The sequence below is a fragment of the Tilletiaria anomala genome (genome assembly GCF_000711695.1).
Source record: "Tilletiaria anomala UBC 951 chromosome Unknown K437scaffold_5, whole genome shotgun sequence".
Taxonomy (NCBI): domain Eukaryota; kingdom Fungi; phylum Basidiomycota; class Exobasidiomycetes; order Georgefischeriales; family Tilletiariaceae; genus Tilletiaria; species Tilletiaria anomala.
In genome coordinates this window covers 149,662-166,204 of record NW_013547017.1, presented here as the reverse complement: position 1 = coordinate 166,204, position 16,543 = coordinate 149,662, and the positions used below count along the sequence as shown (strand labels likewise).

General features: G+C 55.4%; 6 protein-coding genes across 6 annotated transcripts; 3 read left to right on the top strand and 3 right to left on the bottom strand.

The window, feature by feature from the left end:
• Positions 1-387: 387 nt before the first annotated feature.
• K437DRAFT_266161 (DUF1715-domain-containing protein) lies at positions 388-3,739 on the bottom strand (the record flags this gene model as incomplete). Its single annotated transcript, XM_013390343.1, has 3 exons — positions 388-693; positions 755-1,196; positions 1,272-3,739. 3 exons carry the CDS (start codon positions 3,737-3,739, stop codon positions 388-390), a joined length of 3,216 nt encoding a protein of 1,071 aa, XP_013245797.1.
• A 2,014-nt stretch (positions 3,740-5,753) lies between these two features.
• K437DRAFT_272011 (uncharacterized protein) lies at positions 5,754-9,414 on the bottom strand. The gene is made up of 6 exons (XM_013390342.1): positions 8,699-9,414; positions 7,144-8,638; positions 6,766-7,076; positions 6,518-6,699; positions 5,953-6,451; positions 5,754-5,871 (listed from the first exon to the last, which is right to left on the bottom strand). Exons 1-6 carry the CDS (start codon positions 9,280-9,282, stop codon positions 5,766-5,768), a joined length of 3,177 nt encoding a protein of 1,058 aa, XP_013245796.1. The 5' UTR covers positions 9,283-9,414; the 3' UTR covers positions 5,754-5,765.
• Positions 9,415-9,664: 250 nt separating this feature from the next.
• K437DRAFT_272010 (DUF947-domain-containing protein) lies at positions 9,665-11,058 on the top strand. The gene is made up of 4 exons (XM_013390341.1): positions 9,665-9,916; positions 9,977-10,178; positions 10,244-10,310; positions 10,381-11,058. The coding sequence occupies exons 1-4, from the start codon at positions 9,754-9,756 to the stop codon at positions 10,969-10,971; spliced, it is 1,023 nt and encodes a 340-aa protein (XP_013245795.1). The 5' UTR covers positions 9,665-9,753; the 3' UTR covers positions 10,972-11,058.
• Positions 10,880-11,822, bottom strand: K437DRAFT_253599 (uncharacterized protein). The gene is made up of 3 exons (XM_013390340.1): positions 11,523-11,822; positions 11,380-11,450; positions 10,880-11,315 (listed from the first exon to the last, which is right to left on the bottom strand). Exons 1-3 carry the CDS (start codon positions 11,649-11,651, stop codon positions 11,111-11,113), a joined length of 405 nt encoding a protein of 134 aa, XP_013245794.1. The 5' UTR covers positions 11,652-11,822; the 3' UTR covers positions 10,880-11,110.
• Positions 11,823-12,141: 319 nt separating this feature from the next.
• K437DRAFT_219697 (RNA-binding domain-containing protein) lies at positions 12,142-13,167 on the top strand (the record flags this gene model as incomplete). Its single annotated transcript, XM_013390339.1, has 4 exons — positions 12,142-12,439; positions 12,553-12,617; positions 12,691-12,832; positions 12,947-13,167. 4 exons carry the CDS (start codon positions 12,142-12,144, stop codon positions 13,165-13,167), a joined length of 726 nt encoding a protein of 241 aa, XP_013245793.1.
• A 1,460-nt stretch (positions 13,168-14,627) lies between these two features.
• K437DRAFT_133270 (uncharacterized protein) lies at positions 14,628-16,169 on the top strand. Its single transcript, XM_013390338.1, has 2 exons — positions 14,628-15,669; positions 15,746-16,169. Exons 1-2 carry the CDS (start codon positions 14,904-14,906, stop codon positions 15,904-15,906), a joined length of 927 nt encoding a protein of 308 aa, XP_013245792.1. The 5' UTR covers positions 14,628-14,903; the 3' UTR covers positions 15,907-16,169.
• The last annotated feature ends 374 nt before the right edge of the window (positions 16,170-16,543 follow it).

The window sequence follows — 16,543 nt, the reverse complement described above, 5'->3', positions numbered from 1 at the left end:
ATGAACCCTCTTCCAATACGATTGTGAAATAGGCGGTGAAAGCATGCAAATGAACCATTGTCCTACAATGTATGATTACAGCGCAAAATAACAGACAAATCTGACGAAAACAGAGAGCGGGTGGCCCTCCCCTCGGAATGTACGAAATGGATCGAGAAAAACCGAAAGGAGGAATTGTTGTAGCTGTCATTGTTGATAATGTCATTTCTTATGTGCGTGCGTTTGTGAACGTATATTGATGAACGTATGATAGGCGAATGTAGTCTGAAGGGCGTATTGTGTTGTTTTGTGACAGTGAGCGAGAGAGCGAGGAGAAGACATTTGTTGCAATTGTGTGCGCTTGAGATTCGAAAGGTGGGAGGCTTGAAGCGATCGATCTTGCGAATACTAGTACAACAAGGAAGTATGGCTTTCCAAGGCGGACAGCCTTGTCCTGCTGCGATGCTTGTTGTTCAGAAGATTGTGGAAGCTGTACGACGTGGTGATTGTGTGCGGATCCAAATGAAGCAAGAGGAACGGGCTGATGATCGTTGTTGCATGCATGGGCCGGAGGTTCAACAGCGACTGCACGCCGAATGCAGCGTCAGGCTTTGCTGCTCCTATTGCGGCCTCCGCCGGAGGGTGAATGCGAAGTGTGGACATGAATGCGATACTTGTGTTGCTTGCGGTCTTGCTTTCTGGCTTGGGGGCAGGCTGGAGCACGGGAAGGGGCGTAATGCTTTGCTCTTCAATATCGCAGTCTAGATGTATCTACCAGGCGTCCGCCAATCTCAGCGAGCTGCGGCTGCGACGTTCCTGGCCCCAGGTCTGCTCCTGCGGCAAATGGGCCATCGCTCGGATGGAAACCCAAGGTGGAAGCAGTGAGCTTGAATCGTGCTCGGATTCGCTCCAACAGCTGACCAAGGTCTGGCGACTGATCCTGACTCCCTCCACCGGCTGCGTCGTTGCGTGTCGGAAACGCAACGATGAGTTCGAGCAAGGAGCCAATCTGTTGCATCTGTTTGTTCTGCTTGCGCGATCGGTCCTGCTCTGATGTCCCGTCCTGTAACAACCGCTGCCACATCGCCGCCATCCCTTCGTAGTAGCCTACTTCGCCCCAAATGTCGAAACCCTTCTCGCGGCCCAACGCCCGGCCTTCGAACTTTCCATGCAGCGCTCCATGTGTGAAGCCGCCAGCGTATCCATGCCCAAATGCGCTGCGTGGAAGATCGATCAAGAACGATAGTGTGAGAAAATGGCCATGCTCCACACCATTCACAGGCTCAACTCACGTCTCTTCAAGGTTATTCAGCTTGTCCATGTCGAGTACGTCCTCGCACATGGCCCCTCGTGGCCCTTGAGGCGAGTGGAATCCATTCAAGCCGGTGCCTTGATCGGGCGGAGAAGAGTTGGCATTGCTATGCCGGAAGAGCGGATTCTTTGAGTAGCTCAGTCGGATCCCTTGACCCTTCAGCAACCCACCGAGGGAGTCACCATTGACCTCCGTCAGCGCATTTCGCGCATGACAGATGCTCTCGAACTCGACAAAGCACATCGGTCCGTGCCCCTTGAGCTTGTAAGACATCTGGCGGAAACCTTGACGACTGCTGAAGAGGCTTCGCAGCTTCTCCTCGAGCTGAGCAGAGCTAGCAGATGAGAGGTTAGCGGGAAGATTGCCGACGAAGAGGGTAGTACCGGGAGGATGCTGGTCGCCGACAAAGCCCCGATGAGTCGGACTAGGTAATTCTGAGCTGGGTGGACTTGGGGTGCTCCCAGATCGATGTGAACGCGGCGCCGAAGCTTCGTTCTTCGCTTGCGGCCGCTGGTCAGCCGAAGACGGATCTGCGACGTTGGGGGAGCCGAGCCCAGGCGGACCAGGGCGAGAAGCTTGAGCTTGATCATTAAGAAGATTACTCAAGTCCTGATTGGGCCTGGTACTATTGTTGATGTTGTTGTCTGGGTGTGTTTCTTGTCTCAGCTCCCCCACTCCAAAATCCTCTCCCTGTCGCATCCGAGCGCCTGTAGCAGCAGCGTAGGGCGCTCCTGGCAGCATCGAATTGACAGGTGCAAGGCCCGGCGCTCGCGGCTGAGGATGGCGTGCCGGCGGCGAGCCGACGGACCCCCAATCCGATCGCGCGGAGGGCTGCGCCGCTCGATCAGCCTCGTCGTTATAAAAGTCGAGCGGCCCCATCGGCGCCCAGCGTTCCTGAGGTTGAGCAAAGTTGACCGGTGCTTGTGACTGGGACGGGTTGCTCGCGCCAGTCCCAGAGGCTCGGAGAAGCTCTGTATGCCGCATGGATGTCTCCTGCTGTGGCAAAGCGCCTTGTCGGTCGAAGCCTTGTGGCTGACCGACGAATCCTCCTTGGCCAGGCTGAGAGGGCTGTGGCGGGGGGCGAGAGCCATAGCCAAAAGCATGTGCTGGGTCCCTGTCGCCCATAGCGCTGCCTGCATAAGGCGACAGCGCGCCGTAACCCCCGTCGACACCGTGCGGGCCTGGTTTTATCCCAAGCGTAAGTGCCGGCCTCTGTCTCGTGTGCAGATTCTTCTTCGCCATCTCCGTCTTCAGCACGCATCCGCGCTCCGCATCAATCTTGCGACCATTGAGCGCATCCCTAGCCTCAAGCGCGTCTTGGCGCGTACGGAACTTGGCAAAGCCGATGATTTGCTTGATCTTGCCACCCGGTTGCCCCTGGCTGTTTGAATTAAAGCCGGGGAGACCTGCGCCCGCGCCGAGATTCGCAAAGGCATCATGACCTGCGCCTGCGCGGACCAGAGCCAAGGAGAGTGCTTGCTCATCCCAGCTGGGTCCACTGTTGGATCCAGCAGGCGCCATTCCTTGCAACTGCACCGAGTTGTACGGCCCTGGTGGCCCTGAAACAGAGCTTTCCCGCTGCCCACTCTGGCCGGTGCCTGTCATACCACCAGCTGGGATTTTGAGCGTGGATGCCTCGAACCCTTTGGCGAACAGAAACATGTTCGCGAACTCGCGCTCCGTCATGTCGTCCGGGAATCCAACGATGAACACCGTGGTGATCTCCTCCTGCATTGACGCACCTCCTGCCATCGAGTGATGCGCCCCACCTGCCTGCTGAGCTGCTTGAAGGGCGAGAGCGTGCTGCGCCTGCAGCTGCTGGTGATGGTAATGCAGTAGGCTGCGAGGGCTGAGGCTCCCAGAAGCTGGTAGCCCAGGGACGTTGGGCATCCCTGAAACCATAGCCATGCCTGGAGGCGGGAACGGAAAGCCCTCTGGGCCCTGAGCAGCAGAGCCAGGTACATCAACGTCTCTGAGTGACCCCTGCATGTCCAAGCGCCCTAGTGTCTCCGCCAAGTCTTCAGCCCTTGTAGGTCTTCCATCGCCTTCAGAATCCTCCGCTTGAGGCCTTGGCCCAGGATTGATGCCTGCAAGAAACAGATCGTTGTAACCGAGAAAAGGCTCGGCGCCGAAAGGACCTTGGCCTTGCGCAACCGACTGCCCTGGATTTGATGCATTCACCGGTCTCCGTGGTGCTGGTAGTTGCGTCTGCGGCCCCCAAGGCGATGGACCTGGATCGCCAGGTCGTCCAAACATAGACTGCTGCTGCGATTGCTGTTGCTGGTACTGTTGTGGCATTGGATGCTGGGGCTGCTGCTGTGCTCCTGTCGACGAGCGTTTGCTGGGTGATGGAGAGCGAGCCCTGTCAGGATAAGGTGATGCATAGCGCTGTGGGCCGGATCCAGTTCGAGAGCCAGGAAAAGACGGCTGTCCGAAGCCGTCTTGCATGATTGTGAGTATGGATGGGGAGGAGGTGCGGTCCGTGGGCGGTCTAGGCGAGATGTCCCTGATTGCGGAGGAACTGTCGCTCCGCGATAGAGGTCCGGTCCCTCTGCCCTCAGCACCCACCCGATTCATGGCATCCACGCTGTGCTGCATCCTTCTTTCCTCCGCTACTGACCCCCAAGAACTACTTCTGTCCGTCTCTTCAGTTCCCTTTGCTGCGTGTGGTGGCGGTTTGACGGCAAGTCCACCAGATGTGGGAGGGCTGCCCGTGGTCATCAAGGGCAGGAGCCAATGCGTTGGCGGGTGACATAAACGGCGGTGAAGATCGTTTGCAAGGTACTTGCGGTGCTGGAGAGGAGCCACGGGTGTCTCTATGAGCACTGTAGATGATGATGATGGAATTGTGCAAGTGGATGGATGCCGTAAGCCGCCGGCAACCAGATCGGTGGATGCGATCTTTGGCGTCGAAATCTCGCGTCCCAGCACGTACCACGAATGGAAGAAATTGGCACGAAAGAATGACTGTTGGCTTCGAGGACCCTTCTCGACTCTTTGCAGCGCCAGTTGGGGTCGATGGATGTGCTCTACTGGCGGTCTGAGATGCTTCACTAAAATGGATGCAAGAGAGTGGTCCTGTTGACGCGACGTGTTCAGAAAGGCCACGCCTCTCTTTTGGCCTCGGCACGCACGATTAGTCGATGTTACACGCTGCCTTTGGCTCTCAGCGATTTTTGTGCGCTTCTCCGCGTCTTCTAGGCTGTAGAACGGGCCTGTCTATGTCTGTGACGGGGATGGATGCTGCTGATGCAGGTTGGTGGTGGCTATGAGGGTTAAGTAATAAGGGCGAAACCGCGACGTGTCGTGGTGTAATCTTGTACAGCAGTCACGCCCCCCGCCCCCCCTCCCCTCCGAATTCCTCATCCCGGGACCCGCGCGGGGAGAAATTGGTTGAAAGGGAGGAGGGGCTGAGAGCAGACACGGGTCTCGGGCGCTGGGTGTCGAGCAGCAACAGACTGCTCTGACAGCGGCGCTGAGCGAGCCAAGGGCGAGGGATTCCGCCGAAGAATGCTGCAGTGCACACGAGTAGAGACTCCCCCTTTTCCCGTTCTGCATCGGGCGTCACAGGTGCGGCCAGAGACCAGCGAACACGCTTCATAGAGTGGTGTACAGCCCAGTGAGCGGTGGCTTGCCGCGCGAAGCTTCTGCTCCTCATATCCCTCCCCTTCCTTGCAAGGAAGGCATCCCGTGGGAGGGGCAAGTCCAGCCAGCGTCACGAAGATGACTTTATGGCTGAGATGGCCTGATGCTATGATGCGCAGATGTTTAACCCTTGGCATGGCAGAGATTTGGGCATGTTGAGCTGACATCCAGGCTTGACAAGGAGCGCTTGGGTCCCTTGAAGAAGCAGATGGCTGTTGGCTGTGACGTCTGCTCCCTGCGGTTGGCCGCGCTATTGAAAGGGTGGCGCCGCTGTATTCGAAATTGTGACTCTAAGAGCACATCGCTTGTAACCAAACGAGCACTTCTTGATGTTGTGACCTTTGTAACGACACACCTTCCATCGTGGGCAGGGCCCAATGAAGGTGTCCTCGCTCGAATGATGGATAGGTAAAGTTGGCCTCTAGCTGTATTGGAGAGGCTCGCGCTTGTCTTCGATGTGCTCGTAATCCCGCCCGGATTACGAAGCCTCGGACCCGAAGGTCGGGGCTTTCACACTGCTCATCACACACATCCTCTTCACATTATGAGCACGCATGTATGCATGGCATAAATGCTCGTATGCATCGCCTGACAAGCCGTGTCTCAAATGACGTGAGGACTTTGCGACCAACTCGCTTGGAGCTGGAACATGGGCACCCTCCGGTGTCGATTGAGGCCATGAGCTACGAGAAGCAGAGCGTATCGCAACCCATCCTTTGGATGAGCGAAGCACAAGCCCAGAATAAGCAATGGGACGCCGAGGCAACCAGGAACTAAGCTGAGTGTAAATGCAGAAACTGGGTATGGGTCGCAAATTACATGTACAACTTTAGGCATCAAACGTGGCAATGGACTTGACACAAGCTTGAGCAAGGCTTCGCAGGCTAGGAGCAGCGCCCAGCATGTCTGCAATTTGCGCCTGCACAGCTGGAGCGCTAAATACGCGAGACGAGAATACCAAGCGTAAAAGTCGGTCAGGAGCATCTTTACATTCGGCAAGCCGACTCTGTACTCACTCAACGGAGCCGTAGACCAGCTCAACCTGGATCTCCTCGGGCAGAAAAAGGATGGCGCTGCCGGCGATCAGCGCATCGCGCTTGCAAGGCGCCAGCACCCTAAGCTTCGCCTTCCTCTTGGTCAGTAGCACACTGGCTTTGACTTGCACCCCCTCATCGCTGAGCTTGGCCACTTCGGTCGGGAAACAGGATAACATTGCATCAACTTCAGCCTGCAAGTGTCGCTGAGCCGTGAAAGCATTGGAGATGCGCCGCACGGCTTCCATGGGCTTCAAGACACCGCTGCATTTGAAAGAATGTTGCAAGGCATCAGTGACGAATGCGTATAGACCGTTCCTGTCTGACGACGCCCGGGATGTGATTGACACAGACTGAACAAGCGCTTCAACGCTGATGTTGAGATTGACGTCGATAACACTGTTGTGCAGGAGCGCGATATGTGTCTCCGTGGCGGAGATGAGGGTCCACAGGTGCGCCTGCTCGATGCTCCGGATCTCGCCTATTCAAGCACGGAACGTCGATCAGCAGTCGCTTAACAGTTTTGCTTCTTTTCTGTTGCACTCACTCAGAAGGCGAGCAGCTTCGCCCCGTGTAAAGCCCTTGATTTGCTCGCATGCAGAACGCGCCGCTGCAATTCCATCCTCGGCAGCGTGCTTGCGCTCGAGCTGTTCATTCACCCGTGCTTGCACTCGTTCCAGTGTTTCCAATGCTTCTCTGTTTTCAGAACGGAAGCTTTCAAGCATGTTCCTGTGGGATGAATATGCTCATCAGTGAAAGTCCATAAGCCACTAGTACTCCAACACATGTGCTCACATTTGGTCTTCGATAGCCGCATGGATGCCGCCGAGCTCTTCCTGATCGCTGGCCGCGACAGCTGCCTGGTGCAGCTTCTCTGCCTGCAGCTCAGCCTTGAGCTGCGCATGACGCGCTCTCAGCTCCGGCAGCAATTCTTCGCGAAGCCTCAATGACTTGGCAGCCAACTTTGCCGCATCTTCGTCGAGGCGTCGTCTGTTTGCTTGCAGGCGCTTTACTGTGTCTTCGTCGTATTCATTATCAAGACGCCAGCCGTAGTATTGTCCAACGGAATGGGCGCGAGCGCACTGCTTTTGAAGCTTGAATTGAGCCTGTGGAATCGGCGGATGGGCAGGATGAGAATCTGCGAAGGAAGCACTTCGCAACGTAACCACTCACTTCTATCAGCTTCCTCTCTTTTTCCATCTCAGGCGGGTAGGACATGACATCACGTGCATAGGCGGGCGGTTGCGCGTCGAATTGGTTCGCAACCTCTGCCAAGGCCTCGCGGCTTGTCTCAATGTGTCCCTCGAGCTCTTTGCAGGACCTGCTGAGATTTTCCAGCAAGACCGAGCCGCCAGCTGCCACTTTGCTCCACCTGACAACATTAGGCCCAAGCCGGCCGTGGTCGAGGTCGTTCGGGCGAGCGACACGGGGTCGAACCGCGGACAACTGATCCTGAAACTTCAACCCCATGGCATCCAAGAAGCTCTGCAAAGTGAGTTGCATGTCTGGCAGCACTCGTGCTGAGAAGTTGCTGCTGGCGGACTCGAGCGAGCTGTCTCCACTGTGGCGTGGTTGCTGCGTGAATACATGCGGAGGAATGGCTGAAAGGGACTGACGACTTTGCGCTGGTACGACAATCTCTTTGCGTGGGCTGCGCTTAGGGGAAGGCTTCGGCTCTTCTGCTTCACTGGGCATCACCCGTCGCGCTGGTGAGTGCTTGTAGTTTGGTGAGGCGTGTCCGAATGGAATCTTGTCGCGGATACGATTGGGCGTCGATGTTTGTGAGCCGCTGGAAGAAGTCCGCGGTGCTCTGACGGGCGTGGTGTCACCGACTCGTTCCTCGAAATGCTTCTGCGTATCCCGACGGACCTTTTCGGTATGCTGCAGTTTTTGAGCGACCGAATTGAATGGCCTTGTGAAATCCATCGTGACAGACTGTCGTGATATTTCTTCTAGCATTGCACTATCCTCCTCCGAAATGCGAGACAGTCCTCCCTCGTCCACCTTGCCGCTAGTGAAGGGCTGGGTGAACTCCATGCTTGCTTCGCCTTCCTCTCGCTCCGCATCTTCTTGGACTTCCGTAGTGGACGACTCGGTGCGGTAGCTTCCCTCGCTGTCACAACCTATGCTGTGGAAGACGCCAGTGAACTGCATCGTCTGAGTCCGGTCTCCTCCAGCTCCTTCCACCGAGTCATCATGCAAACTCGCGCTGCTTTCGTCAAGGTCCATGTCGACTGTTTCGCTCCCCGTGGATTGACGGCCGGATCTTGCTCCGAATGGAGCTGTAAGGTCCATATCCATTGCTTCGCCTGCAATCGAATCGCGATGGTTTCCAGCAGCGAAAGGAGTAGTGAATTCCATGGTCCTTGTGTCATCATCCACGTCGCCCAGAGACGTGTCAGTGAAAGCATAGCCCGTGTACGTAGTGAGGTTCGCTGTTGTGATGATGTCCATATCAGAGCTTTCCGCTGAGGCGGCCCTCCGCTTGGCTTTCCTGTACTCCTCAACATCGGAATCGCTGTCGCTGTCGCTGTCATCGTCCTCGTCTTCACTCTCTTGATCTTGGGCCTGGGCAGCGCTGCTTTGAGTGTTACTGGTGTCAGACGCGGCGGGTTCGTACTCGCTAGCAGGCCGAATGCTCATCGTTGGCTCGTCAGAAATGAAGTCCCTGCAATAGGTGGTCAGTCGTCTCGGCGCAGCAGTCGAATAAGTCAGAACAGGCACTCACGTCTTTTCTTGTCTCCTGCTGAAAGTCACTCTCCGCTTCCTCGGCCTTGGCTCATTTTCGCTTTCCTCTTCCATTTTTCTCTCAGACGCCTGTGGTGGACGACCTGCTTGCTTCTGCGATTCGCTAGGTTCTCGATCCCGAGATACTGGTTGTATTGGCGCAGTCTTGACTTCGGATTCCCCGACTTCCTGACTGAATCCGGCGAAGATGTCATCAATATTTGGCATTTGACTCGTCCCGTAGATCATCATCGTTTGCCCGCGAGTCGGCCTGTTGATTGGACTAGCGACCAGCCCTGTGGGGCTCTGAAAGACCTGCTGCGTCGCTTTGAGGGCTGACTTGCGCGGTGCAAGCTGACGTCGAGAGGTGCCGACGCTGACGCTCACTGCGGACGCTGCAGGCAGTGACATCCTCATCTTCGACTTTGCCTTCGTATCAAATCTGCTATGAACATCGCTGAAGCGACCCGCCACGCTACCAGCTGATGTAGCTGGTGTATTCTCTTTTGAAGCGCTGGACGTCATTGCTGCCATAGAGTGTCGGGCTCTGCGCGGCGAGCGCCTCGGGCTGGACTCATAGCTCATCTTGCGGCGTTCTTCGTGTTAGCTGTACAGATGTGAAGGCACCAGTGCTTCTCTCCTGCAAGTACAACCATGCGGTTGGCGCCAACGAAGAGAGTACGCTTGATGATTTTGCATGAGGTGGAGGGAAGTGTCCAAAAGATAGATGCTCGACTGATCGTCTCTCATCTCCACACGACAGCAAGCAGATGTGTTTGGTAATGGTGCTTGCATTGAGTTGAGTGTCAACGCGCTTGATTGAGGCGCGTAGCACGTGAAACTCAGAGCACGTGACATCAAAAAAAAATTGGTGCGTGGCTCTTGATCAGAGTCTCGTGAACAGACTTTCCTGATCTAGTGGTTGTCGGGATTGGTATTGACTCCGACTACCCACGTCCAGACTTTGGTTTTCGCCATAGGACACATCTTCGTGGTTTGTTTAAGAGCCCTTGTCGCGTTGAAAGACTTTTCTGTGTGAAAAGCATTGAAGAGAGAATGTCGGACGAGGAGGAAGACGGGCGCTCCGGCGCTTTTGGCCAGTACATTGGGTCAGACGAGGACGTCCTTCCCTCGAGTGGCGAAGATGACGGCTCAAGCGACAATGGCGAATCTTCATTCGAGTCTCAGGAAGAAAAGCAAGAGGCTGAGTTAAAGAAAAGTTAGTGCTTGCATGCGTCTTGCGTGCAAATTTCTACTGAGAACTTTGTCACCTTTGTAGGTATTGCAGCTCTTCCTTTCGAATCGTTGCTCAAGGCGAGAGGCAAGCTGTCCCGCGCCAGCCAGACGAGTGGCAAGATAGGTAGTCTTCGCGAAGGGGTTGATCAGGAGGTTGAAATCTCTCGCCGCTCTGATCTACGGGAGCAAGCAATTCAACGGAAAAGAAAAGCACATGAATTAGGGCAACGAAGTGATAAGCATGCGTGGGTGCAATTCTCGGGGCCTGCCTGATGAAGTAATTGCGACCCTGACTAATGCTTATCTGCAGCCCTACGGAAGTCAGTTCGCGCAAGCCAGTAGGGCGACGAAGGGAGGTCGTTGAGACAGCAAAGGTGGTAAGTCAAGCAGACATTCTCACTACCCGCAGCATTGGACGCTAATTATTGGCTTGATTCCACCATGCAGCAACGACGAGATCCGCGATTCTCCTCTCTGACCTCCGGGCCTCTCAACAAAGACCTGTTCAACAAGTCATATGGCTTTGTGAACGACTTGATGTCACAAGAAATCACGACCTTGCGCTCTACGCTGTCTTCTCTCAAAGCAAAAGAACGGACGCAAGCCGGCCCCAAAGCCAGGTCGGAGTATGCGCTGCAGATCCGCCAAGAGCGCGAGCGGGTAGAGATGGCTCTACGCCGAGCCGAAAGCAAGGCGGCCGAGCGCGAGCGCCGCACACGCGAGGAAATGGTTGACAAAGAGCAGAAACAGAAGAACAAGGAGCGTGTCAAAGCGGGTTTGCAGCCTTTCTACCTGAAGAAATCTGAAAAGAAGGAGCTGCTGCTCAAGCAAAAGTTCGAGCAGCTCTCGGGCGGGCCGAAGGAGAGCGCAGAGAGCTCTAGCTCGGCGAAGAGGAAGCTTCGCAAGGCGATGGAGAAACGGAGAAAGAAGAATGCGGCCAAGGAACGAAAGACTCTTCCATTCACGGACGCCAGGGCTTCTGGGCCGTCCAGATCAGCGGCAGCGCCTCAACCGAAGCGACTGAAGACAAGTTCGTGACTCCCGCTCTTCTGCCCTCTACGATGATCCATGTAGCCTTATTCGTCAACTGTACCATATAATACGCAATCGCTGTACTGCAAGCCGAGATGCTCTTCATGACTACCACTTGCTGGGCGATCACAGGCCTTCGATCGAATCAGTGCCCTCGGCCGTTGAGTGTGTCTGGGCCATCCAATAACGCGTCTTCGTCTGGCGAAAGATGATCTGATCGCTGCCTGCCTGGCGGTAATGATGCTTGCGATAAGACCCACGAAGACCCGCCTTGTTCTCGTGCTTGATCCGGATTGACGCCTAGCCGCTCTATCGCTGCGATCTCGGCCTCCATCTTTTCGTACAGCAGTCTGCATCACATAGTACCGTCATGAGCGGGCTCTACGGGTGCAACGTGCCTTTTGAGAGACTCACGCTCGCTCCAGCCGCATGCGTTGAATGTTGCGCTTCAACCTCAATGTCTTGGCATGCATTCTGTCATTTTCCTACGACAAGACGTAGCGAGAAGTCAACATAATATGACGAAGCATACGACGCAGGCGCCGCTTAGCACGCACTACTTCAATCTCCTTGCACTTCTTCTTGAGCTCCTTGTACTTGGATCTGTACTTGGCTGCGTCGCTCTGAATGGCTACGCTCGAATTGTATGCCTTTGACTTGTGTTTTCCTGGTCCCGACGCGGACATTGTTGAACGTTGAATCACTTCTCCCGATTCAATTACTGGACGGAGACCAGGCCTTAAAGCATGCGCTTTGGGGATTCAGGCTAAAGCGTGATACTCGCAAGACTCGGATTGTAGATGGGTGCAGAGTCGCTTACATTGCTGGTGTGTACTGTGAGCTTTCCATTTCAATGGATACAAGTGTGAGAGTGAAGACCTTAGCTGCTAAATGTACACGCGGCAGGTGACAAGTATGAGAGGCGTGGCCGCGCGAGCCGTTTCGCAAGGCGTGCCTTTGGCGGGTGGGGGCCAAACCGCCGAAGAAGAGAGAGCAGAAGAGAGAGAATACGACCTCGAATAAGCCAGAAAATCACCCTGACAGCCAGCTGCTCATGCAGACATGTCTTCTCACTTCTCATTTGAACAGCTGTGATCTGCAACGCCATCGTGGCCAAACCGAACAAAACCAGCCAGCAGCGCTTGTTGAGAGCGCAGCTCGCCTCATTCAGCCAAGATGACGCACATGCTGCCGCCGAATCTACAGCGGCTCTTCACGCCACGACCGCCGGTGGACTATGTGACGCCATTGCACTATGACAAGAATCCCATGGCAAAGCCTGAGAATGCAAACCCCAAAAAGGCACGCAAGCTCACGGGGGTATCAGAAGTCCTCGAGAGAGTCAAGCAGGAAGCTGCGGACCGCGGAGAGGCGACAGACGCGGATGCAGATATGAAGTTCTCCCTTACGGAGCAGACCAAGCGAGAGATCAGGCGGGAAGAGAAGAAGAAGCAGGTGGAGGAGGAAAAGAAGCGTGGGCTTGACACTTGTGAGTCTTTCGTTTCACAAAGGCGTTCATTGATTTGCTTCTGGTAGGCACATTTGCCTAACCTGCGCGATGCACCTGGCTCCCCCTACGCCTTTCAGATAATCCCAAAGAAGATGCGCACACGACTGGTGATCCTTTCAAGACCCTTTTCATCGGTCGACTTGTGCGTCCAGCTATCGCACTTTGCATCTCATACATATCTGATTGCTGCTGACCATGCACTTTTTGGGTTCCAGTCTTATGAGGTCGCCGAAGACGACTTGCGGAAAGAATTTGATCGGTATGGGCCAATTGAAGTCGTAAGGCTCGTGACAGACCAAGAGGGCAAGAGCAGAGGATACGCTTTCATTGTGTATGAGCGAGAGAAGGACATGCGAGGTGTGTGACATAACAGCTGTTCTAGATGACTCGCAGGGACTCATATGCTGAACCCCCTCACCTCGTCCTTTCCCCCGTTATCTCCTCCTTTTGCCCTTGCGTTGGCCCTCGCAGCCGCGTACAAATCGGCAGAAGGGATGAAGCTTCGAGGGAGACGGATACTCGTCGATGTTGAGCGGGGAAGGACTGTCACAGGGTGGAAACCCATGCGACTAGGAGGCGGACTAGGCGGAAGTGCGCGCAAACCAAAAAAACCTGTCGAGCCGGAGCCTTTCATGGGAGGTGCGTCGATCATAATGACACGAGACAGTTTCTGGCGTCCTTGCACTGACTGATGGGACTACATACACATCTTCTACCGTACGTGCAGGAGGCTTCCGTGGTGGTTTCCGAGGCGGCTTCAGAGGTGGAGGCGGCTTCCGAGGCGGGATGGGAGGAAGAGGAGGCGGTTTCGCTCCGCGCGGAGGGTTCGGCGGGCCAGGTGGACCAGGGCGAGGAGGTTATGCTGGCCCACCGGGAGGTAGCGGCGGCGGATATGGAGGCGGCAGAGGAGGTTTCAGCGCAGGCTTCAACGGCCCGCCTGGTGGAGGTGGAGGAGGGGGCTATGGAGGCCCCCCACAAGGTGGAGGGTATGGGCCGCCTGGTGGGGCGTGAGTTACTTGGACTCTTCCCATTTCGGACTGCAATCGGGCAACTGACCATTGAATCATCTACTCCACGCTCAGATTCCCGCCAATGGGTGGCTTTGGAGGTGGTGGAGGTGGGTGATGTTTGCCGAAATGCTCGCTCCCCTGAGATTTTGATGCTGACATATCTAACCTTTGCGCTCCACTATTGAGTCGGCTATGGCGGACGTGGTGGCTTTGATGCACCACCGGCGAAACGTCCACGATATTGAGATGACGCTCCCCTGCTCTTCCTAAGGGCGACGTTCATTCAGTCATTCATTCTCACGCACACAACAGCAATGCAGCAATCGGATGTGTTTGTAGTGCCTCTCGGGACCTCAGTGGACTCTGATTCGATGTGTGCACTGATCAAAACCATGCACCAAGCGTCGCACAACATGCAAGGATGACACGAGATGCTGCCACCGCTTGCTATAATCATGATCCCACTGCCACGTTCAATTTCTTGTTTAGTGGGCACTTCCGGCCACCACGCAGCGTCACTGAAAGATGCTCTCCCCTAACCACCTGGAAAATTGACAAAACGCGGTGCTATTAAAGAACTACTGGCTCCGACATTCAAATTACTAACACTTTCGTGTTTGACCTGCCGCTCCGGCTGGCAACACACCGCCTTAGACAATATCGCTCCGTCCCCTCAAAGGTGACGTTGACGAGTAATCTTTCCATCATCGCCTTAGTGGCCCTTTCTCTACGCAAGCGCCCTGCCCACTTACAATATCCTCGCTTGATTGACGCCTCCAGGATCGATGCACCCGCCAAAGAAAGCATCTTGCCGCCGGCCGAAAGGCGAAAGGTACGAGGAATAGTTCATCCCTTTCAAATCATAAACAAGGGATCCGGCACTTTCATGTTTCGCAGACGCTTTGCGCATCGATTAGGGCATCATGCAGATGATGAGCTGCTCTGTTCCTCGAGCACCGATACGACAAAGCAGAATCTGCAGCCGCCAGATGAGGACAGATGGTGTTCTTTGCTGGACGAGACGGCGATGCCCCGCAGACCGCTGCTTTGTTTCTCCCTATACTGATAAAGAAAGCTTGGTCATCACGCAGCTGAGCGAGCAAGGCGGAATGCAACATTTGATCTTCTGATGCAGGCCCGAGCGCTCTCGTCTCTGCCCCATGCTCTCTGTCGCCCCATAATTCTTCAACTGATCGATGAGCCACAGCGCTCAGGCCAGCTGTCCAGCATCTGCATCGCGGGGACAGCGCTCGCAAAAGGAAGGGGGACAGCAGTGCTTTGCTGAGTGACAGCGTCTGCCCAGATCCGGATTCGATATTCTCTGCCACACTGTTGTGTGTGTACTGCACTGAGAAAGCCAGCAGCGTCTCATCTGGAACTTTCCTTCCTGAGACGATATATAAGCATTTCGTTTGGAGATGCTCTCGACATGCAACTTGGAGTGGCTCTTCAGCATGCAACAGCATAGGTGGCACAAGGGAGAACTGGCAGCAACCGCTATGACAAGCTTCAAGACGGACCATTGGGTTGCAAAAGAGCTGCATCGGCCGGAGCTCGTATCATTGCAGCAGCAACGCTCGACAGATTGTAGCAAGTACAATGAAGGCTCCCGTCGGGCGCTTCGCATCCGCACGGACTATACGCTGAACCGCAAAGACGTGGGTTGTGGTCCAGGCGGCCTCAAGCTCGACACCTCGGGCGGTGCAGCGGCACTGGTCGACGCGCCAGTTAAAGCGGACGAAATCACCCAAGACCGATCGATGTCGGCAACACGCAGGCCTGGGCGTCCGCAGAGGAGAGAGCCAACGCAAGATCAACAAGAATGGCGGGTTAGGCAAACTTCAGCATCTTCATCACTCCCGGCGGCCTCTGTACAGGAGAGCGAGATTGCAATCCGAGCGAATCCGAGGACTGGGGTTGTTACCAACAGTCGCAGCAGCACCAGCAGAGGCCCGACGATGCATCAGCTGGTACAAGACTTCAAACACAGTGCCATCGGCCCTCCCAAGCTGCTCGAAACCTCGGGTTATCCCTTCGAGTACAAGCGTTACAATACGAGCATGGATCCACGCGGATATCTTCCCGTATATGAGTACGTTGCAGAAGACAAGCTGTTCATGATCGATGCAGAGAATAGCTACGTGCACTTCACCGGCATCTGGCGCGCCGTCAGCAATACCAAAAGTAATTTCTATTTCTTGGTCTCTCACTTGGTTGCGTGTGCTGACAGCTCTCGCGCCTTGACCTGTTGCCTGTCCAGACGAGATTGTGCGCCTCGTCGAAATCTATCCAGAGCTCGACGCAGTCGTCCGCAAGATCCGTGGTGGCACATTGAAGATCCAGGGAAGTTGGGTGCCTTACAGTGGGTGCCAAAACCGATTTCCAGATGAAGAGATTTTATTCCGCATAGCAAGTATCTGACAGTGTGTGACTGGACTTGTCGTAATTGCCAATAGATATCGCAAAAGCTCTGGCGCGTCGATGCACATTCCCGATACGACACCTGCTCGTACCCATCTTCGGACCGTCCTTCCCCTCAGAGTGCATCACGCCTGGCCAGTCAGGCTACGGTGACTTGGTTCTGGAGCGCAAAGCCACAGTAGAAGCGCCGACCAAGCCTAAGGACAGCGCAGACGCAGTGCTCAGCACTGACACGCGATTCGGGGGAGGTGCAGCTGATGATGAGCAGGGATATGCACGCGTCGCTGCGCTCCTACAGCCGGCGCAGCTTTCAGCTTCGACCGACATTGGTTTGAACCCTTCGAAGCCGCCTCGCAGTGCTCGCCGACGTTTTCGCACGGGCGGGGCTCCCATCAGCAGGGATACATTGCAGTCGCATCAGCGAGAGCGGTGCAAGCGACGGCAGCAACTGCTACGGGTTGAGGAGCTGCCAAAACAGGAACCCTTGGACAATGCTGGGAGTGAAAGACATCAACTGAAGGCGCAGATGTCAACCTACCAAGCCGAGCTGCAGGTTGCCATCAACCTGCTTGACAGACGGGAGGCTCGACAACAACAGCCACTTTTGGCCCATCCTTCCCCTTACACCCACCCCCAT

What these genes read in the sequence shown, in the direction of transcription:
- K437DRAFT_253599 (XM_013390340.1), bottom strand. Translation starts at nt 11,651, where the DNA reads ATGTCCGCGTCGGGACCAGGAAAACACAAGTCAAAGGCATACAATTCG. An exon ending in AGTGCAAGGAGATTGAAGTA is followed by an intron (nt 11,451 to 11,522) that starts GTGCGTGCTAAG and finishes GTCTTGTCGTAG; the next exon opens with GAAAATGACAGAATGCATGC. An exon ending in CGCATGCGGCTGGAGCGAGC is followed by an intron (nt 11,316 to 11,379) that starts GTGAGTCTCTCA and finishes TATGTGATGCAG; the next exon opens with ACTGCTGTACGAAAAGATGG.
- K437DRAFT_133270 (XM_013390338.1), top strand. Translation starts at nt 14,904, where the DNA reads ATGCTCTCGACATGCAACTTGGAGTGGCTCTTCAGCATGCAACAGCAT. An exon ending in CGCCGTCAGCAATACCAAAA is followed by an intron (nt 15,670 to 15,745) that starts GTAATTTCTATT and finishes TTGCCTGTCCAG; the next exon opens with ACGAGATTGTGCGCCTCGTC.
- K437DRAFT_272011 (XM_013390342.1), bottom strand. Translation starts at nt 9,282, where the DNA reads ATGAGCTATGAGTCCAGCCCGAGGCGCTCGCCGCGCAGAGCCCGACAC. An exon ending in AAGAGAGGAAGCTGATAGAA is followed by an intron (nt 7,077 to 7,143) that starts GTGAGTGGTTAC and finishes CCGATTCCACAG; the next exon opens with GCTCAATTCAAGCTTCAAAA. An exon ending in CGAAGCTGCTCGCCTTCTGA is followed by an intron (nt 6,452 to 6,517) that starts GTGAGTGCAACA and finishes GTGCTTGAATAG; the next exon opens with GCGAGATCCGGAGCATCGAG.
- K437DRAFT_272010 (XM_013390341.1), top strand. Translation starts at nt 9,754, where the DNA reads ATGTCGGACGAGGAGGAAGACGGGCGCTCCGGCGCTTTTGGCCAGTAC. An exon ending in AGAGGCTGAGTTAAAGAAAA is followed by an intron (nt 9,917 to 9,976) that starts GTTAGTGCTTGC and finishes TCACCTTTGTAG; the next exon opens with GTATTGCAGCTCTTCCTTTC. An exon ending in CAACGAAGTGATAAGCATGC is followed by an intron (nt 10,179 to 10,243) that starts GTGGGTGCAATT and finishes GCTTATCTGCAG; the next exon opens with CCCTACGGAAGTCAGTTCGC.